Below are 16,417 nucleotides of genomic sequence, written 5' to 3'. Positions count from 1 at the left end.
TCCGCCCTTGCTTGCGGTTCGTCATGACTTATGCAAGTGTGGTGTTCGCTCACGTGGCCCGCACATACGTCATAGACATCCTCAAATTCCTACCCACTTCGATAAAGCGGCACGATACGAGAACCCTCTCATCGTGGCCGCCGGTAACTACATTCCCGATCCTGCGGAAAGAATGGAAAGCAGTCGACTTCGCCCAAAACACGTCATCTCGGATCCTCCTGATCCACTAATGGTGCTTCTAGGTACTTCAAGCACCGGTCACCGTTCTCATCGAACCCGTCGCTTGCGACGAAGGGCTCGACGAGTAAATTAACCCTCAGACTCAGCCCACTGAGTTTCTCGCCGGATCTTCTCAGTGGGTCGCGTTTCCAATCCGGTGGTAGATTCTGCGAAGCACGACTCTTGCTAGGGTTCGTGTTAGCAACTTCGTCAGGTTTGAGCCCCGCGAGCTCACCTACTAGTTAAGGTTACGCTGGAATAGCCTCTCAAGGCTACCAGCTTAGGTAGGGAAAAAAAAACCAACCTAACCCATGCATCAGCCCGCTGAGTTTCTCACCGGATCTCCTCAGTGGGTCGCGATTTCGATCCGGTAGTAGATTCATTCTCGAAGCAACTGCTCTCTGGTTGTTAGGTCTCCTTCGGAGTCACCCGGGCAGCTGTTAGCAGATTCCACTCCTCTTGGCTGAGCCTTTGCTTGCCCACCTGTCCTGGAGAAACTGGGAAGGCCTCCGGGCCACCAGTAATTCTTCAATCATATAAGAAAATATTCAAATTAATGAAACATAGATTACATTTAATTTTATAAGCGAACATTCCTCATTATGTTATTGACATCAAATACGTCGTTTGTCATGTCAAATGGCCACGTCATTTTGGCTTGAATGAGAGGCATACGCGGCGATCTTATAATTAATTGTATAACGAACAAATAATAGAAACATGAATATATTCCGTTTGCTTGGTGATCTATCCCACCTGTTAGCTATAATAATATTGTTATTAAAGATTTGGAAATCAAGATCATGTGCAGGTAAATTACATGCAAAGAATTCTCCCGGCGTGTCATTCAAATATTTATTTAACTCTAATAAATACTTAAATTATGTTTCAGGGATATCAGGAAAGTCTCAGATTCTGTTTTCAGTGGTATACACGACACGTTATTTGGATCTACTTACAACTCATGTGTCCCCGTATAACACTGTCATGAAGTTGGTGTTCATCTTTACCTCCTATGCAACTATTTATTTGATGTATGTCAAGTTTAAGGCCACCTATGATCACAACCATGACACATTCAGGATTGAATTTCTACTGATCCCCACCTTTATCTTGGCTTTATTGATAAACCATGAGTTTACTGTTTTGGAGGTAATGTTCTGTGTTTTAAGTGATATTATCCATTTTTCTCAGAAGCACTATAAATAAAATAAATTGTAAAAACTGGGCTTTGATAAATGTTAAAATAATATTTTTTAATTGTTAGTAATTTGTATATGTACATGTTTTGAGGATATGCATTGTTTTAGGTATTGTGGACTTTTTCCATTTATTTGGAATCTGTCGCTATTCTACCTCAACTGTTCCTGGTTTCAAAAACAAGAGAGGCCGAAAGCATTACCTCTCATTATCTGTTTGCTTTAGGTTCATATAGAGCTCTGTACCTCTTGAACTGGGTGAGTTTATTTCTAAAGTGAAAACTTCACTCTCATATTTGTTAAAACTAAAGTAAAAGTAATTCAAGTTAATAATTATAAACAGCTAAATTCACTTAGAATTTTTAACTGAATTTTACTGGTTAAGGTAGGCAAAAGGCCTCTTCCCTGGGACCTGGAAGCGGAGGCGCTCGCTGCGGATTACGCGTGGCGATGTGATCTCCGCTCCAGGGGGGAGCCGCGTCCCGGTGCGGCGGAAGTTCGAGCGTGGAAGCTCCAATCACGGCGTGCCGTGCTCGAGGCGTGGTCTCGCCGCCTGGCGGACCCCACCTACGGGCGACGGACCGTCGAGGCGATCCGCCCGGTCCTCTCGGACTGGGTGAATCGCGACCGAGGACGTCTCACCTTCCGAGCGACGCTGGTGCTCACGGGACACGGCTGTTTCGGTCGCTACCTGCACCTCGTCACCCGGAGGGAGCCGACGCCGAAGTGCCACCATTGCAGTGGCTGCAACGAGGACACGGCGGAGCACACGCTCGCGTACTGCCCCGCTTTCGCGGAGCAGCGCCGCGTCCTCGTTGCAAAGATAGGACCGGACTTGTCGCTTCCGACCGTCATGGCTGCGATGTTCGGCAGCGATGAGTCCTGGCAGGCGATGCTCGACTTCTGCGAGTCCACCATCTCGCAGAAAGAGGCGGCGGAACGGGAGAGGGAGAACTCTTCCTCCCTCTCGGCGCCGTGCCGCCGCCTCCCGGTGATGGTCACTGGGCGACCTAAGGGGGTTGAGACTGCGCCGCACACTACCGTCACTAGTGCGCTGGCACCAGGAGGACGGGACGACGCGTCGGCGGCTGCGGATTGCGATGCGGTCCGCATTTTCGTCGTCGCTGTATCGCGTTCCGACCCGGCAGGCTGGTTCTGGCCCAGCGGGGTATTCTGGAACACCAGCGGCATCGCCCGGGCGGCCTGGTAGGGCCGCCGTACCGCGGAGACCGACGTCGTTGGTCGTCGACTATCGCCTCGACGACCCGTCGGTCGGGCGTCCTCGGGGTGGCGCCGCGTGTCTGGTTGTAGTGTTGACCGCGGGACCCCCCTACTCTGCCCGGGTTTTGCCCGGCCACACATAATGCACTTAAGGGTACAGCTAGCTGTAAAATACAACAGGGGCATCAACCTCTTGTATTAATAAGTGATAGCATGCAAAATGTTGTAGGCTTCCGTAATCAAATTACATAGAGATAAATTAAAAAAAAATGTCCAATCATTGTAAACAATAGATGTATCATACAATGGCTTTGAGCAATAAGCAAAAACATCAATAATAATATGGATATTGTATATTTTTGTTATCTCATATTATAAATCCTAAATATATCACTACACTGATAAGGGTGACATAATTACTCACACCATACCAGTTTAATAAATCTCTATGGAATTGCCTAAAGTGGGCATTTTATAAACATTAAAATAAAGCCTAGGTAAAATTAATAACTTCTAAATTGGCTAAGTTGAAGTATTAATAGATTTAAATCTAACCTGTTAGATACCTGGAAATTGGCCAAAGAATGGGTTCATGCACTAAAATGTGAATTGTATGTAATTGTGTATGACAACAATTATCAAAAGAGCTTTTAATTTATTATAGTTAAATGTTTACAATAATAATCATAATACAAAATTTATTTAATTTTGTTTATCATATTACAAAATATAAATAGTCATTATTATACATTACAGGTTTACCGTTATGTTGTGGAGTCTCACTATGAGTTGATAGCGATTATCTCGGGTGTTGTGCAGACAATTCTGTACTGTGATTTCTTTTACCTTTACATTACGAAAGGTAAGAATTTTAATATAAAATAATATTTAAATCATTGTCATATAGAAAATATCTGTGGTCACTGGGCCAATAGTAAATGTTCCATTGCAACAGCTTACCTTTTTAAAATTCTAAATTAATTGTCATGATATTATGAATTTTACTTGTCAACCTCAGTAGGTACTTTAGACTTACATCAGGTTTGTAACATTTTATAATTATATTTTTCATATAAGCATACTGCATTTTTGGAGTTTTCTTTATTAGTAGGGTTTTACAAAGATAGTTTTTATTAATAGAATGGTTTCCTTAAAACTATTTCATTAATTTTACTACATACTCATTGAGGAAATTCTAATAATTCTTATTTGTTACAGTGTTGAAGGGAAAGAAACTACAGTTGCCAGCTTAAGTTTTTTGATAATATCTGTTTAAATGTTTTTGGTGTGAACCAATAAATTACCTAAGATTTAGTTTGTATAAACTTTGTCTGTTTTGTGCTATTGTGAAATTGTTTATTAACTAATCACAATGTATGATTGTAATACTGCAACAAAATGAATGCAGTCACAAGCAATAAATAATTATTATATGGTATTTAGGATTTTTTAATTTGGTACAACAAATGTAAAAAAGGATAAAATTATTACAAGAAAATTCCTAGGATTTCTTATGTATGTTTGAAGTACTATGGACTAATATGTATTTAAAATTATAATTACGTAAGTGGTGGTACTTGAGGTAAGAAAAAATGCAGTCAGTAAGTATATACACAAGTGTAGTTCATTAACATCAAAAGTATGGCTGTTTGTGGCATTCCATTTTTAACTTCCTGTCCTGATCATTAAATTCCCTAAAGTGGTATGTACCATATTATTTTGCCCTAATAATCGATAATTCAGAACTTGTCTGTTTTGTAAGTGTTTAAAGACACTTTAATTTTCGTATTCTGTATTGGAATAAATTTATAGAGTCATAATTGTTTTATTTTTTATAATTGAGCCATTTAACGAGAAATTACTAGGTAGTAGTTTTCAGTTTGCCCTTAAAATCTATAATAAGTTTAGTAAATTGGACTCTGTAGCTGTGACATTATTGTATGTGACTGCTTTTACATTTTACGTAAATTTAAATAAATGAGTACTTTCGTATTAGATTGACGAATAAGTTCAAAATATTATGAATACCTTCAATTATGACTGGTTTTGCCAATATTTATTTCTTATAATTACACAGGGTCAATTTTTAGTGGTGAATCAAATATTTTTCTTAGTTGATCATACAATTACTTTCACTGGTAGTTAAATAATTAAAATTTTGTTATCTAATTTATTTTGAATTATTGGCAACATTTCATTAGGTTTCGCGTTTATCACGACCACGACTAGAATTTTGCTGGCTGCATTTTGTTTTGGTGTGAACAAGATTTGGTGTGGTGTACCAAGAGCAGCAAAGTACTATTTTTTGTATGTAAGTATACAAATGTAATTCCGACGAGTTAAGTGATCCGACTGCGGGACCATGGAACACAACAGTAACACTGATAGTATTTCTTTTTAATAATTAAATAGCTTATTGATTGTGACCAATGTAAATGGTTCGTCTTTGACTTTATTGCGAAATGCAGCTTCGATTCACCATTAAACATTCACCCTATATAGGACTTAGATATAGGATGAATCCATTATAAACAATTAAAAAAAATCGCGTCTTCTAAATCAAAGTAACATTAATTTAGACTAACACAATAATATGTATGTATAAGGTAGAGCCGACTAGAGCCAAATTTAGTATTATAATATATTTTTTATGTGTATGAATTTCATATTATTTGTTGGATTTGGTGTGCCTATAAATGATAGGCAAACTACATAATAGGTTAATGTATGGAAGATTTCCTATCGGTAATTTCTTCCATACATTGATTTAATACAATATAGTTTAAATAAGGATACGTTTTACTGTGTGCGCGTTTATATTTTTCATTTATTACTTTAAAAAAGAACGTAGCCAGTTTCGGGCGTGTTTAATTTTAATAAAAGTAATTAATAAAATATGGCTTTTAATTTACACACAGATCTAGGCTGTAGATATCATCGTACGTATTTATTTACGACTAAAGGTGCAACTAAATGATGTCAAGCGATATTGCCACAACAATAATGCAGGTTTAAGTTTTTTTAATATCATTTCTAGTTTATAATTAATTAATTTGGAACAGTCAGAATATCCTTCCGTACCTACTAGAATTAATGAGCATTAGTAGTCACTCTAGTGCATAATCTTACCTTTAAACGAGCAATTCTTGTATTAATCTGAATCTCGGAAACGGCCCCAACGATTTTTATAAAAATTTAATATACAGGGAATTTCGGGGGCGATAAATCGATCTAGCTACGATTTATTTTCAGAAAATGTTGTTTTATTCCTGTTTTCAATAATCAACTTTATGACTCTTCCCGACTATCTATTGGCGAATAATAATACTATTTTTGATAATTGAGAGCAACTAAATGCTTTAAAGACACAATAACACTAAAGTTATTTCAGCAGATGGCGTTGTTAAGCTACCCGAAGCCAATGAGTGTTTGGTTTATTGTTAGACTAAGAAAATTAATTGTTTATTTATATTATTAGTGTCTTTTTAACTCACGTGTCCACTTAAAAATGCCTAAACGATCTTGGAATATTTCACAATTTTAGCAATAGTAATTAATTCAAGTAATTCGTATTTAAATATAATTTCTAAAAGACACAATTCAAAATATATATATATACCGAGCAAAGCTTGGTCATCGTTTAGTAATATATATTACACTGTCACAATTTGTAACTTTGTATAGCTTTTCACTTCCGTTTCGCTTCGCTTTCTTCAGTTCGTCTTGGTCTGGCGTCCGGGTACGGGCTGTGACTGACCAAGCAACCAAGTCCAACTTGATGTATTCCTCGTTGAGGCTTGTATTCCTTACCATTCTAGAGTTTCTAGACTACAGTGGAACCTATGTTCCTCAATGTTTCTCGCGCTATACGATTTCTAATAAGGTCTCAATAATTGTTGCATGCTTGTTATTATTTGGCGTTATTTGTCAATAGATGGCTCTTGCCTTCACTAAATCATATCAGTAATAATAGTTTTAATTTAAGTGGTAAATGTAGAATCAACATCCCGGTTTTAAATGAACCGATAATAAGAAAAAACTTCAGAGGTGTCAAGGGACACCCGGATGGAACGAAGTTCCTTTCGATTAATTAGTGAAGGAATTGTAATTTTTTTTTTTAAGTTATAATAATAAATTACGGCATTATGAAGAAGAAAAAAACAATACCATGAACTAAATTACTATTGTTGAAACGCTATCTCGAGAAACTGTACTCATTACGCGGACCAATCGGATACGAGCAATGTCACGCGATAAGCGCCTACACGTTGATTGGTCAGAATGACGGATCTAAAAAGTGTCGTGACAACTTTTCGTAAGAATTTTTTCCGTCTAGCCCCCTTTCACAACGCGCGATAAGGAACTTCGTTCCAAAACGTACCTACAACTAGATTTAAGCGGGTTCGTTAAATACTACTAGTAAATAAAACCACATAGGTATGCCATCTAGTTTATTAGTTATAACAAATTCAATAACTATAAAGACATTTTTTACTATAAACGTAATTTCCGATAAAAACATATTTAGTAGTTGAATAAACTTGACGCATATTCATGGAAGTCAGCAACGTGAACTTGTTCCTGTAGAATAAAAGCATATATTTTTAGTTTAAAATTTTTCTTTATGATTTTAGGGAAACTATATTAATGTTTTTATTTTTTATTTATTGCTTTATTCGGTGGTCGAGCTCACAGCCCACCTGATGTTAAGTGGTTACTGGAGCCCATAGACATTCACAACGTAAATGCGCCACCCACCTTGTTTTCTCTCGGATCGTTTGGAGCCTCTGGGTCTGCGGAGGGACTTCGGTTCCCTCTGTATTTTGTACCGTATGTTCCATGGGGAGTGCTCTGAGGAATTGTTCGAGATGATACCAGCATCTCGTTTTTACCATCGCACCGCCCGCCACCGGAGTAGAGTTCATCCATACTACCTGGAGCCACTGCGGTCATCCACAGTGCGTTTCCAGAGATCTTTTTTGCCACGTACCATCCGGCTATGGAATGAGCTCCCCTCCACGGTGTGTCCCGAGCGCTATGACATGTCCTTCTTCAAACGAGGCTTATGGAGAGTATTAAGCGGTAGGCAGCGGCTTGGCTTTGCCCCTGGCATTGCTGAAGTCCATGGGCGACGGTAACCACTCACCATCAGGTGGGCCGTATGCCCGTCTGCCTACAAAGGCAATAAAAAAAAATATGTAAGTTCTAAGGTCTCAAGTATAGTTACAACGGCTGCCACACTCTTCAAACCGAAACGCATTACTGCTTCACGGTAGAAATAGGCAAGGTGGTGGTACCCACCCGCGCAGACTCACAAGAGGTCCTACCACCAGTAAGAACCTGCGTGCTTAGTGCAAGTTTTTTAACTTTCTCGATCGCGTAAAAGTTAAATTTGTATTATGTAGTTGGAACAGCGCTCTTAGCGGCAAACGTCCCAACTCCATACAAATATGAGTTAACTTTTACGCTATCGTGAGCGTTAAAAAACTCTGTCACCGAATGATGATAACATGGTTATTTATCTCAAAAATTATTATAAAATTTGAGATGTCAATCCATGCGTTTTCCGCACCGCCATGACCGCCACCATTCCCGATCCTGCGGACAGAATGGAAAGCAGTCGACGTCGCCCAAAACACGTCATCTCGGATCCTCCCGATCCACTAACGGTGCTTTTAGGTACTTCAAGCACCGGTCACCGTTCTCGTCGAACCCGTCGCTTGCGACGAAGGGCTCGACGAGTAAACTAACTCTAACTAACAGACACAGCCCACTGAGTTTCTCGCCGGATCTTCTCAGTGGGTCGCGTTTCCGGTGGTAGATTCTGCGAAGCACGGCTCTTGCTAGGGTTCGTGTTAGCAACGTCATCAGGTTTGAGCCCCGTGAGCTCACCTACAAAAGTTAGGGTTACGCCGAAATAGCCACTCAAGGCTCTCAGCTTAGGTAGGAAAAAAAAAAAAAACCGCCATTATTGTGTAAACGGACACCAAGGGGGCAGACGCATGACCCATTGAAGGAGATTTCTGACTTGTGTTTTAGTAATTCTATAAATCTTTTCATAGGTATTGTACCTTCAACATTGTGCTGCTGTTCAGTAATTGGAATATACCATTTTCTAAGGTTGTTTCATCGACGATAGCAGTATAGGTTACGCCCATTTGAAGATTTTCTTTGATCTGTAAAAGCATTAAGTAAGCAAGCGTTATTTATTGAGTTACCAAATGTCCACAGAAGGTAAGGACCGTGATTTACAAACTACCCAGATGATACTATCGACAAAAATTCGGAACTACCTAACATTTTGTTCGGTATTTATTGCATTTACTTTTAAATACGTGGAGTCGTGTTTCCTTATAGGCACGGATCAGGCCTTTGGGTAGTTAGTTCCCTTTGCCCGAACTGGTGAGGCGTCCAACATTCCCACTTGTACTTGCGGGTAATTTAGAATTTTGAAGTCTTTTGAACTTTGAAGTCATCGTGGCCTAAAGGATGAGACGCCCGGTGCAATCCTGTCAAGCGATGCATCGGTGTTCGAATCCCGCAGATAGGTACCAATTTTTCTAATGAAATACGTACTTAAGAATTGTTCACGATCGACTTCCACGGTGACGGAATAACATCGTGTAATAATAATCAAACCGGTAAAATTATAATCTGCGTAATTACTAGTGGTACAACTTCTTGTGAGACCGCAAGGGTAGGTACCACCGCCCTGCCTATTTCTGCAGCAGTGAAGCAGTAATGTGTTTCGGTGTGAAGGGCGGGGCAGCCGTTGTAACAATACTTGAGACCTTAGAACTTGATATCTCAAGGTGCGGATTTACGTTGTAGATGTCTATGGGCTCCAGTAGCCACTTAACACCAGGTGGGCTCATCCACCCATCTAAGCAATAAAAAAAATTAGAATCCAATTAGAAAGAGTCCACTTCTATGATTTTTTTTGACTCACCTGAGAATCTAGACTCATTGGGATTGAGGGTAACAATGCAGCAATTTGGTTTCCCTCCAATTTGTTGAACAATACTTGAACGAGTTTACTCAATCGTTCCTTATTTTTGTTATCTGAAATGGAATAAAAAATATATATTTGGGTAGTTAAATATATAACAATGAAAAAAAAAAATAACATTTGAAACTTGTTTGAGTGAAACACAGTAATTGTGAAACATAATTACAAATATGTATGTGCTCCCTATCCAAACTTGAAAACTTGGGCTGGCAAACAAAAAATATTAAGATAATATCTCTCTATCTCTAACTAGAAAATCATCTGAATGCTTTCTGTTTTTAATCTTTAACAATCATTCAAGTGAAAACGTTAAAACTTTTTCGTTGATTATAATTTCATTAATAAAAATATCTTATGAATAATAATTCGATTTTTATTTTTTATTTATTGCTTAGTTGGGTGGACGAGCTTACAGCCCACCTGCTGTTAAGTGGTTACTGGACCGAAACGCATTACTGCTTCACGGCAGAAATAGGCAGGGTGGTGGTGCTACCCGTGCGGATTCACAAGAGATACCAGTATTGTCGTGAGTCAGGTTTTCAGATGACATGGCGATACTGACGTGGCTGACGTGCCTCTGGAATTTCTGGAATTTCTGGAATTTCTGGAATTTAATGTTATCTGTGAGCCAGCATTTTGCACTATGCTACTACAATATATCTTCTTGATGGTCATTGGCTTTCTTATAATCATCATACATTATGCTTGTCTTATAATTAAATATATTAACAAGTAATCTATACATATCAATAAAATTGGAGTGTCTGTTTGTAATATTGAAATAACCGCTTTTTACTACATGCATATGAATATATATACGGTACATACACCAAAATAACATTTTTTACAATTTTTGTCTCTGTCTGTTTTGTTCTGGCTAATCTCTGAAACGGCTGGACCGATTTTGACGGGACTTTCACTGACAGGTAGTTTATGATATAAGGAGTAACTTAGGCTACTTTTTTTAGACTAGATTCGCCCTCGCGGCCTCACCCGCGTTACGACAAGAACCCCGGGTAACATCGCGGGACTCAAATATCAATAATAAATGTTAATGTTTCTGAAGCGAAGCGAGGGCAGGTCGCTAGTTTATTAATAAAAAAAGAATATATATAAATTCAATGCATTTCCATCTTAATATTATATTTACATGGGTATATTCTATCCCTATTAATGAAAACCTCACCTTCAAAATTGAAACCAAAGGCAATCTTATATGGTGTGATTTTTCGGTGAAGTCTCAAATATTCTTCTTTTGAGTAATTACTTAACCCATCAAGGAGTATTATAAATAGTGCATTTTCTAATGACATGGTACAACTGAGGCGATAATTGTTACTTTCCTGGAATGTCCAAAATATATACTTCAAACAAATTTTACCTTCTTTTAACAGTGTGAGCTAAGTTTATTAATAATTAGAATAAATTTTAAACCTTCATGATCCAGTGCCCACATGTGTTGGACATTTAGTCACAAAGATCACAGTCAATCAAGTTCAAGTTAGATCACAAAGGGTTAATACTAATAATTAATTTAACCAATATAAGTCATACATTATCATCGCATGTAATAGTAATTCTTTCAACAGGAAATGATCCAAAAGGAAATTTTGCTAATATATCAACATTGGCTTCATTATTTTCCAACTTCATGTCATTTATGCTAAACAAGCTGGGTGTTGTGGTTATCTGAAAATAAGATATATTTGAATAAATATCTGATCATATGTCAATGTTTCTGACAAGTGTTTAACCAGTGGTGACTATAGCACTAAATACGGTCTTTTTTTAATACCAGTGTCGGCAGTCTTCATATTAAAGTGAATTTAATAGTGAGTAGTCACAGTGACTTGTGGATGTCATATAATACCAAGATTGTTAAGCTTGCCAAACGTAGACAATGCATATTAGCATTCTGCAAGTGAATAAAAAATTAAAAAAATTCAGAGAATAATTATGTGCAGTTTTATGCTTGAATATCCAGATTGTATTTGATTCAAATTTTAGTCCATTCAAAATAGTAAATCCACTAAATAACAATTTTTAAAAGATTTAATACATTTACTTCAAAGAAAACTTAGCCAGATTAAAAGTAATAAAATTTTTATGGACCTAAGATGTAAGGACAACATTGATATATTTTAAAGATGCACCAATAATAGATAAAATATCAAGAATAAAACTTTGTTTATATTTTTATGTGAAGGAATTCTCGATACAGACAAGCTGTCCAATAAACCATACCAACATTAGTTATACCCAATACAAAAATATAGGTTATTAGATGTCCATAAAAACTTAAGTATCATTAACTTACAGAACTCCACCAGTATTTCCTATATCGTTGCCATTGAATAAAAATTTTCATTATGTCTTTTTGGGGTATAATTATGTTTAGTGCTAATTTAGAAGTTTCTTCTGGATAAACACTTCTCAGGTTGTGAGTTAGTATTTCGGTAGATTGTTTATCAATTGTTATAAAACCAAATGGTATATTCTTATCACATAACTCAAATGTTTTTCTATTCAAATAAACTGGCATGTGTTTCTGTGTTTTGCCTAATGTGAACCGGAGCCAATTCACATGGATATTTTTCATTAATACCTGACTAGGTTTCAATAAAGTAAAATCAATTTTTGTTGCATTATTATTAATCATTTGAAAGAATTTTTTCAGGTTTAAAACTTTAAGAATTTCAGTTTTCATTTTTGTTGGTTGCCTTCAAAGGAAGTTCTTTGTTTTCTATTTCGAGCAATGGTATATTCCCAGTCGGAGCCACAAAGTAATCATCCTCTTTCACTGTAGCATTTTTTAATATGTCCTTTTGACAATTTCCTTGTGTAATCTTGTCAGGACGAAGATTGAGGTTTCTGTAAATCAGCATGTACTAAAAGAACTTTGTTGATTTAAACATAAAAATCGTTTCAAGATATTGCAATACAGAGTAATTATTTGATTATATTATAAAATAATTAGAATTTGTAATAAATTTTACATATTTAGTGAGATATTAAAATCTTACTCATTTTCTAGGGTGGTATAAAGAGGTTCTATATTGTCAGTGTTTATATGAAGTATTTTATTGGCAAAAGTTATTGAATCTTCCAAAACTTTTATTCCTTTTGGAGTATCATACTTTACTAGTGAAAGTCTTTCAAGCAGCGTTATAGTACTCGGATCAATGCATATTTTATTTTTATCTTCATTTTGTACTGTACTGACCGGATTGGAAGGTACTTTTGAACAATAATTCTTGGACAAAATTCTTTGAATTGTAGCACGATTTAAGGCGATAAATCGAAATAGCATAATTAATTATTAAATAAATACGTTTGTGTTTGTGTAATTTATTAAAAAAAATTAAAAATGTTACTGTTTGTGCATAACTTTTTTAAGGGATATTATGACCTGGTAACTATGACCTTTAGGTCAGCAGTACTACATAGTGTTTCATAGATTATATCATAGATTAAAACACTTTGTAACGCAGCGTTCCGTTCCGCGGGGCAACAGTAGCCAAAGGGAATGTGACTCAGGTCCGTGCCGCGACGACCCACCCCGCGCTACCCGCGCCCGCGCATCTGTTGCATCATTCGCAGTCCCAAATCCCAATGAGTGCGCGCCAGACTTTGAAGCGGAATACAGGCGTCCCCGGTCGATACCGGAACTGACAACCCGAGAGTCTCATGCCAGTCGGGCACCTAACATTAAAACTTAATATTTGAGGATTATACACTTTAATACACATAATAGGTATTAATTTATTTTAAGTACTATTTAATTTTGAAATAAATTCAATATTAATTTGTTTACAGCCCTTAGTGGCTCGATGTTTTTTTTTTTTTTTTTTTTTTTTTTTTTTTTTTTTTTTTTTTTTTTTTTTTTTTTTTTTTTTTTTTTTTTATGATTGAAAGTTTACTGGTGGCCCGAAGGCCTTTCCAGTTTCACCAGGACAGGTGGACGAGCAAAGGCTCAGCCAAGAGGGGTGGGATTTGCTAACAACTGCCCGAGCGCCTCCGAAGGAGACCTAACAACTCAAGAGCAATTGTTTCGCGAATGAATCTACTACCGGATCGGAATCGCGACCCGCTGAGAAGATCCGGCGAGAAACTCAGCGGGCTGATGCATGGGTTAGGTTGCACGTCGACCTCTTTGTCGAGTTCGACGAGTACGGTTACCGGGGTCCCTAAGCCTGCCCCTAGTATTAGAGCTGAAGGCATCTAATGCAAAGGTTATTGGATCTGATGGATCCGTAAGGACGTGTCTAGGGCGTCGACGGTGACTGGCTCCTGCATGATCAGGATTCGGGGAGTAGTCAGCGGCGGCTCGTTCCGACGCTGACTTCATGTATTCCGAATTGATTCGAGGCCCAGGTCGTCGTGTAGGTCAACGTTCCTCACGAACCACGGAGCCCCGACAGCTAACCTGCAAAAGCGGGATTGTAGGGATTGGAGGGTGTCTATGTGTGTGCGGGCCGCGTGAGCGAACACCACACTCGCGTAAGTCATGACGGGCCTTATGCAAGTTTTGTAAAGTGTCACCTTGTTCCGAAGGGACATTTTACTCCGCTTACAGATCATGGGGTAGAGTCTACCGAGAATAAACGCGGCACGGTCACGGACTGATTTTATATGCGGGCGGAATGTCATCGATGCATCCAGGGTAACGCCCAGGTACTTGACCTTCCTGGCCCAGGGTATGGGTTGTCTAAAGAGAGTAATCGGGGGTGTGAGATTCCTCCTCCTAATCCGGGAGGAAATCCGTGTGGAGCTTCCCCTCTGAAATAGCACCGCAGTACTTTTCGCTGGGTTGATGTCTATGCGCCATTTTCGGAACCACTGTCCTAGGGCTAGGGCTGCGCTCTGAAGCTTCTTCGCGATTAGGGACTTATTTCTACTAGAATAGTAAACAGTCGTGTCGTCGGCGAATAAAGCTAAATGGGTCGGCGGCGACCGGGGAATATCGTTGACGAATAAGCTAAATAGGAGGGGTGAGAGGACAGAGCCTTGCGGGACTCCAGCTGTGAGAGGTCGTGGGGAGGAGCGGGTTCCCTCGACTCGATAACGAAAAGAGCGGTTCGACAAGAAGTCCCGTATGATGAGCACGAGACTATCCGGCACGCCCATGTTGAATAGTTTGAAAATCAAACCATTGTGCCAGACTTTGTCGAACGCTTTTGCGACGTCGAAGAAGAGAGCTCCCGTGTATAACGGTTTTGGTCGATTAAGCCCCACAAGAATGTGCTCCGTGAGGCGGTGCACCTGTTGAACGCATGAGTGATTTGTACGGAATCCGAATTGTTCATCGATAAGAATGCCCTTGGATGAGACGAAGTCTCTGAGGCGTTTGTAGAGCAGACGCTCATACAGTTTGCCTAGAGACATGAGGAGGCTAATCGGGCGGTAGCTCGTCGGATCATTTTTTGGTTTACCGGGTTTATGTATGCCGATAACGTCCGCTTCTTTCCACACCGCGGGAAAGATACAGTTCGCCATAGCGGCATTGAAAATAGATGCCAACATCACGATGAGTTGGACGGGTAGAAGTTTAATAACGCGGTTGGATATACCGTCGGAACCGGGAGCCTTGCGAGGACGTAGGTCTTTGATCAAGTCTTTAACTTCCATCGGGGTGACGGGTGGTAACGCATCAGAGGGTGGCAAGGAGGTTCTGCGTTCTACCTCACTGTCTACTAATTCTACATGAACAGGGTCCACGGATTGAGTGCTGGGCGTGCACTGGGTTTGCAATGTATCGGCCAGCAGCTCTGCTTTTTCGTCATCATCGAACGCCGCGAGTTGGCCTGAGGGGCCTACGAGGGGGGGCATACTTACTACCGTATCCGATTTGAGAGTACGAGCTAAGCGGTAGTAAGACCTTTGGGAGGGCGCGAGTCCTTCTAAGAAATCAGACCATCTGGCATCTCGGACTTCGGCGATGCGAGACTTTACGTCGCGTTGTAGGGCACGCATTCGAATACGATTTTCCGCGGTAGGATACCTGTCGTAGGCGCGTATCGAGGCGTTCTTAGCTCTAAGAAGTTCCCTAATATCGTCGGACAATTTGAAGCGGTGAAGGAAGTCCTCCGCTACAACTTGTTTCGATGACCTATCTAATGTCGAGGTGATGTGTGACGTTAAGATGTCTATGGCTTCAGCGGTATCCTGAGGAGACGGGATAGAGTCCGGGTTAAACGGGAGCGATGGTGGATCAGATTCAGCCAGGTTGATGCTCAGCGTGTGCCAATCCACCACAGTCCTCGTGACGGGAACGGAATCGGGAGCGCGACCGAGCTTCATAACGACGGGACGGTGGTCTGAATCTAACTCTGAAACTACTTCGATCGAGTGTAAGCGCAGAGTTACGTTTTTTAATAACGCTATGTCGAGTATATCCGGGCGATGCGCGATATTTAGCGGGTAGTGAGTCGGGGTTAGCGGAGCGACGATATCGAAGGCGAGATCATCGACTAACGCGTCAAGCCGCCTGCCATTCGGGGTTGTGGTGTGTGAGTTCCACCTGATGTGTTTACAATTTAGGTCGCCCGCCAGAATGACAGAGCTCCCCATACCGAGCAGCGCCTCGATATCACTGCTTAGAACGATCTTATCCGGTGGAAGATAAACGGACGCGATAACGATCGGCGCGTGTCCCGTCAGTGAGATTCGGCACACTGATGCTTCGATATTAGCGAGCGCGGGAGGATCGAGCGGGACGCAATGCAGGGCTCTTCTATAGTAAATGACGGTACCACCACCACGGGCAGAG

The 16,417-nt window shown here is 39.7% G+C and overlaps 2 protein-coding genes across 2 annotated transcripts; one reads left to right on the top strand and one right to left on the bottom strand.

The window, feature by feature from the left end:
- The first annotated feature begins 887 nt into the window (after nucleotides 1–887).
- ERD2 (KDEL endoplasmic reticulum protein retention receptor 2) lies at nucleotides 888–5,534 on the top strand. Its single transcript, NM_001046723.1, is given in 5 exon segments — nucleotides 888–1,030; nucleotides 1,112–1,371; nucleotides 1,530–1,676; nucleotides 3,396–3,501; nucleotides 3,858–5,534. Coding segments are annotated over 5 exon segments (639 nt in total). The 5' UTR covers nucleotides 888–939; the 3' UTR covers nucleotides 3,893–5,534.
- A 1,569-nt stretch (nucleotides 5,535–7,103) lies between these two features.
- LOC692827 (DNA polymerase accessory subunit) lies at nucleotides 7,104–13,022 on the bottom strand. The gene is given in 7 exon segments (NM_001046672.1): nucleotides 7,104–7,220; nucleotides 8,711–8,815; nucleotides 9,589–9,701; nucleotides 10,835–10,991; nucleotides 11,203–11,337; nucleotides 11,966–12,519; nucleotides 12,672–13,022. Coding segments are annotated over 6 exon segments (957 nt in total). The 5' UTR covers nucleotides 12,356–12,519; nucleotides 12,672–13,022; the 3' UTR covers nucleotides 7,104–7,163.
- Between the last annotated feature and the right edge of the window lie 3,395 nt (nucleotides 13,023–16,417).

The sequence above is a fragment of the Bombyx mori genome, chromosome 17 (assembly GCF_030269925.1).
Source record: "Bombyx mori chromosome 17, ASM3026992v2".
NCBI classification, from domain to species: Eukaryota; Metazoa; Arthropoda; class Insecta; order Lepidoptera; family Bombycidae; genus Bombyx; species Bombyx mori.
This window is presented reverse-complemented; position numbering and strand designations above follow the sequence as displayed.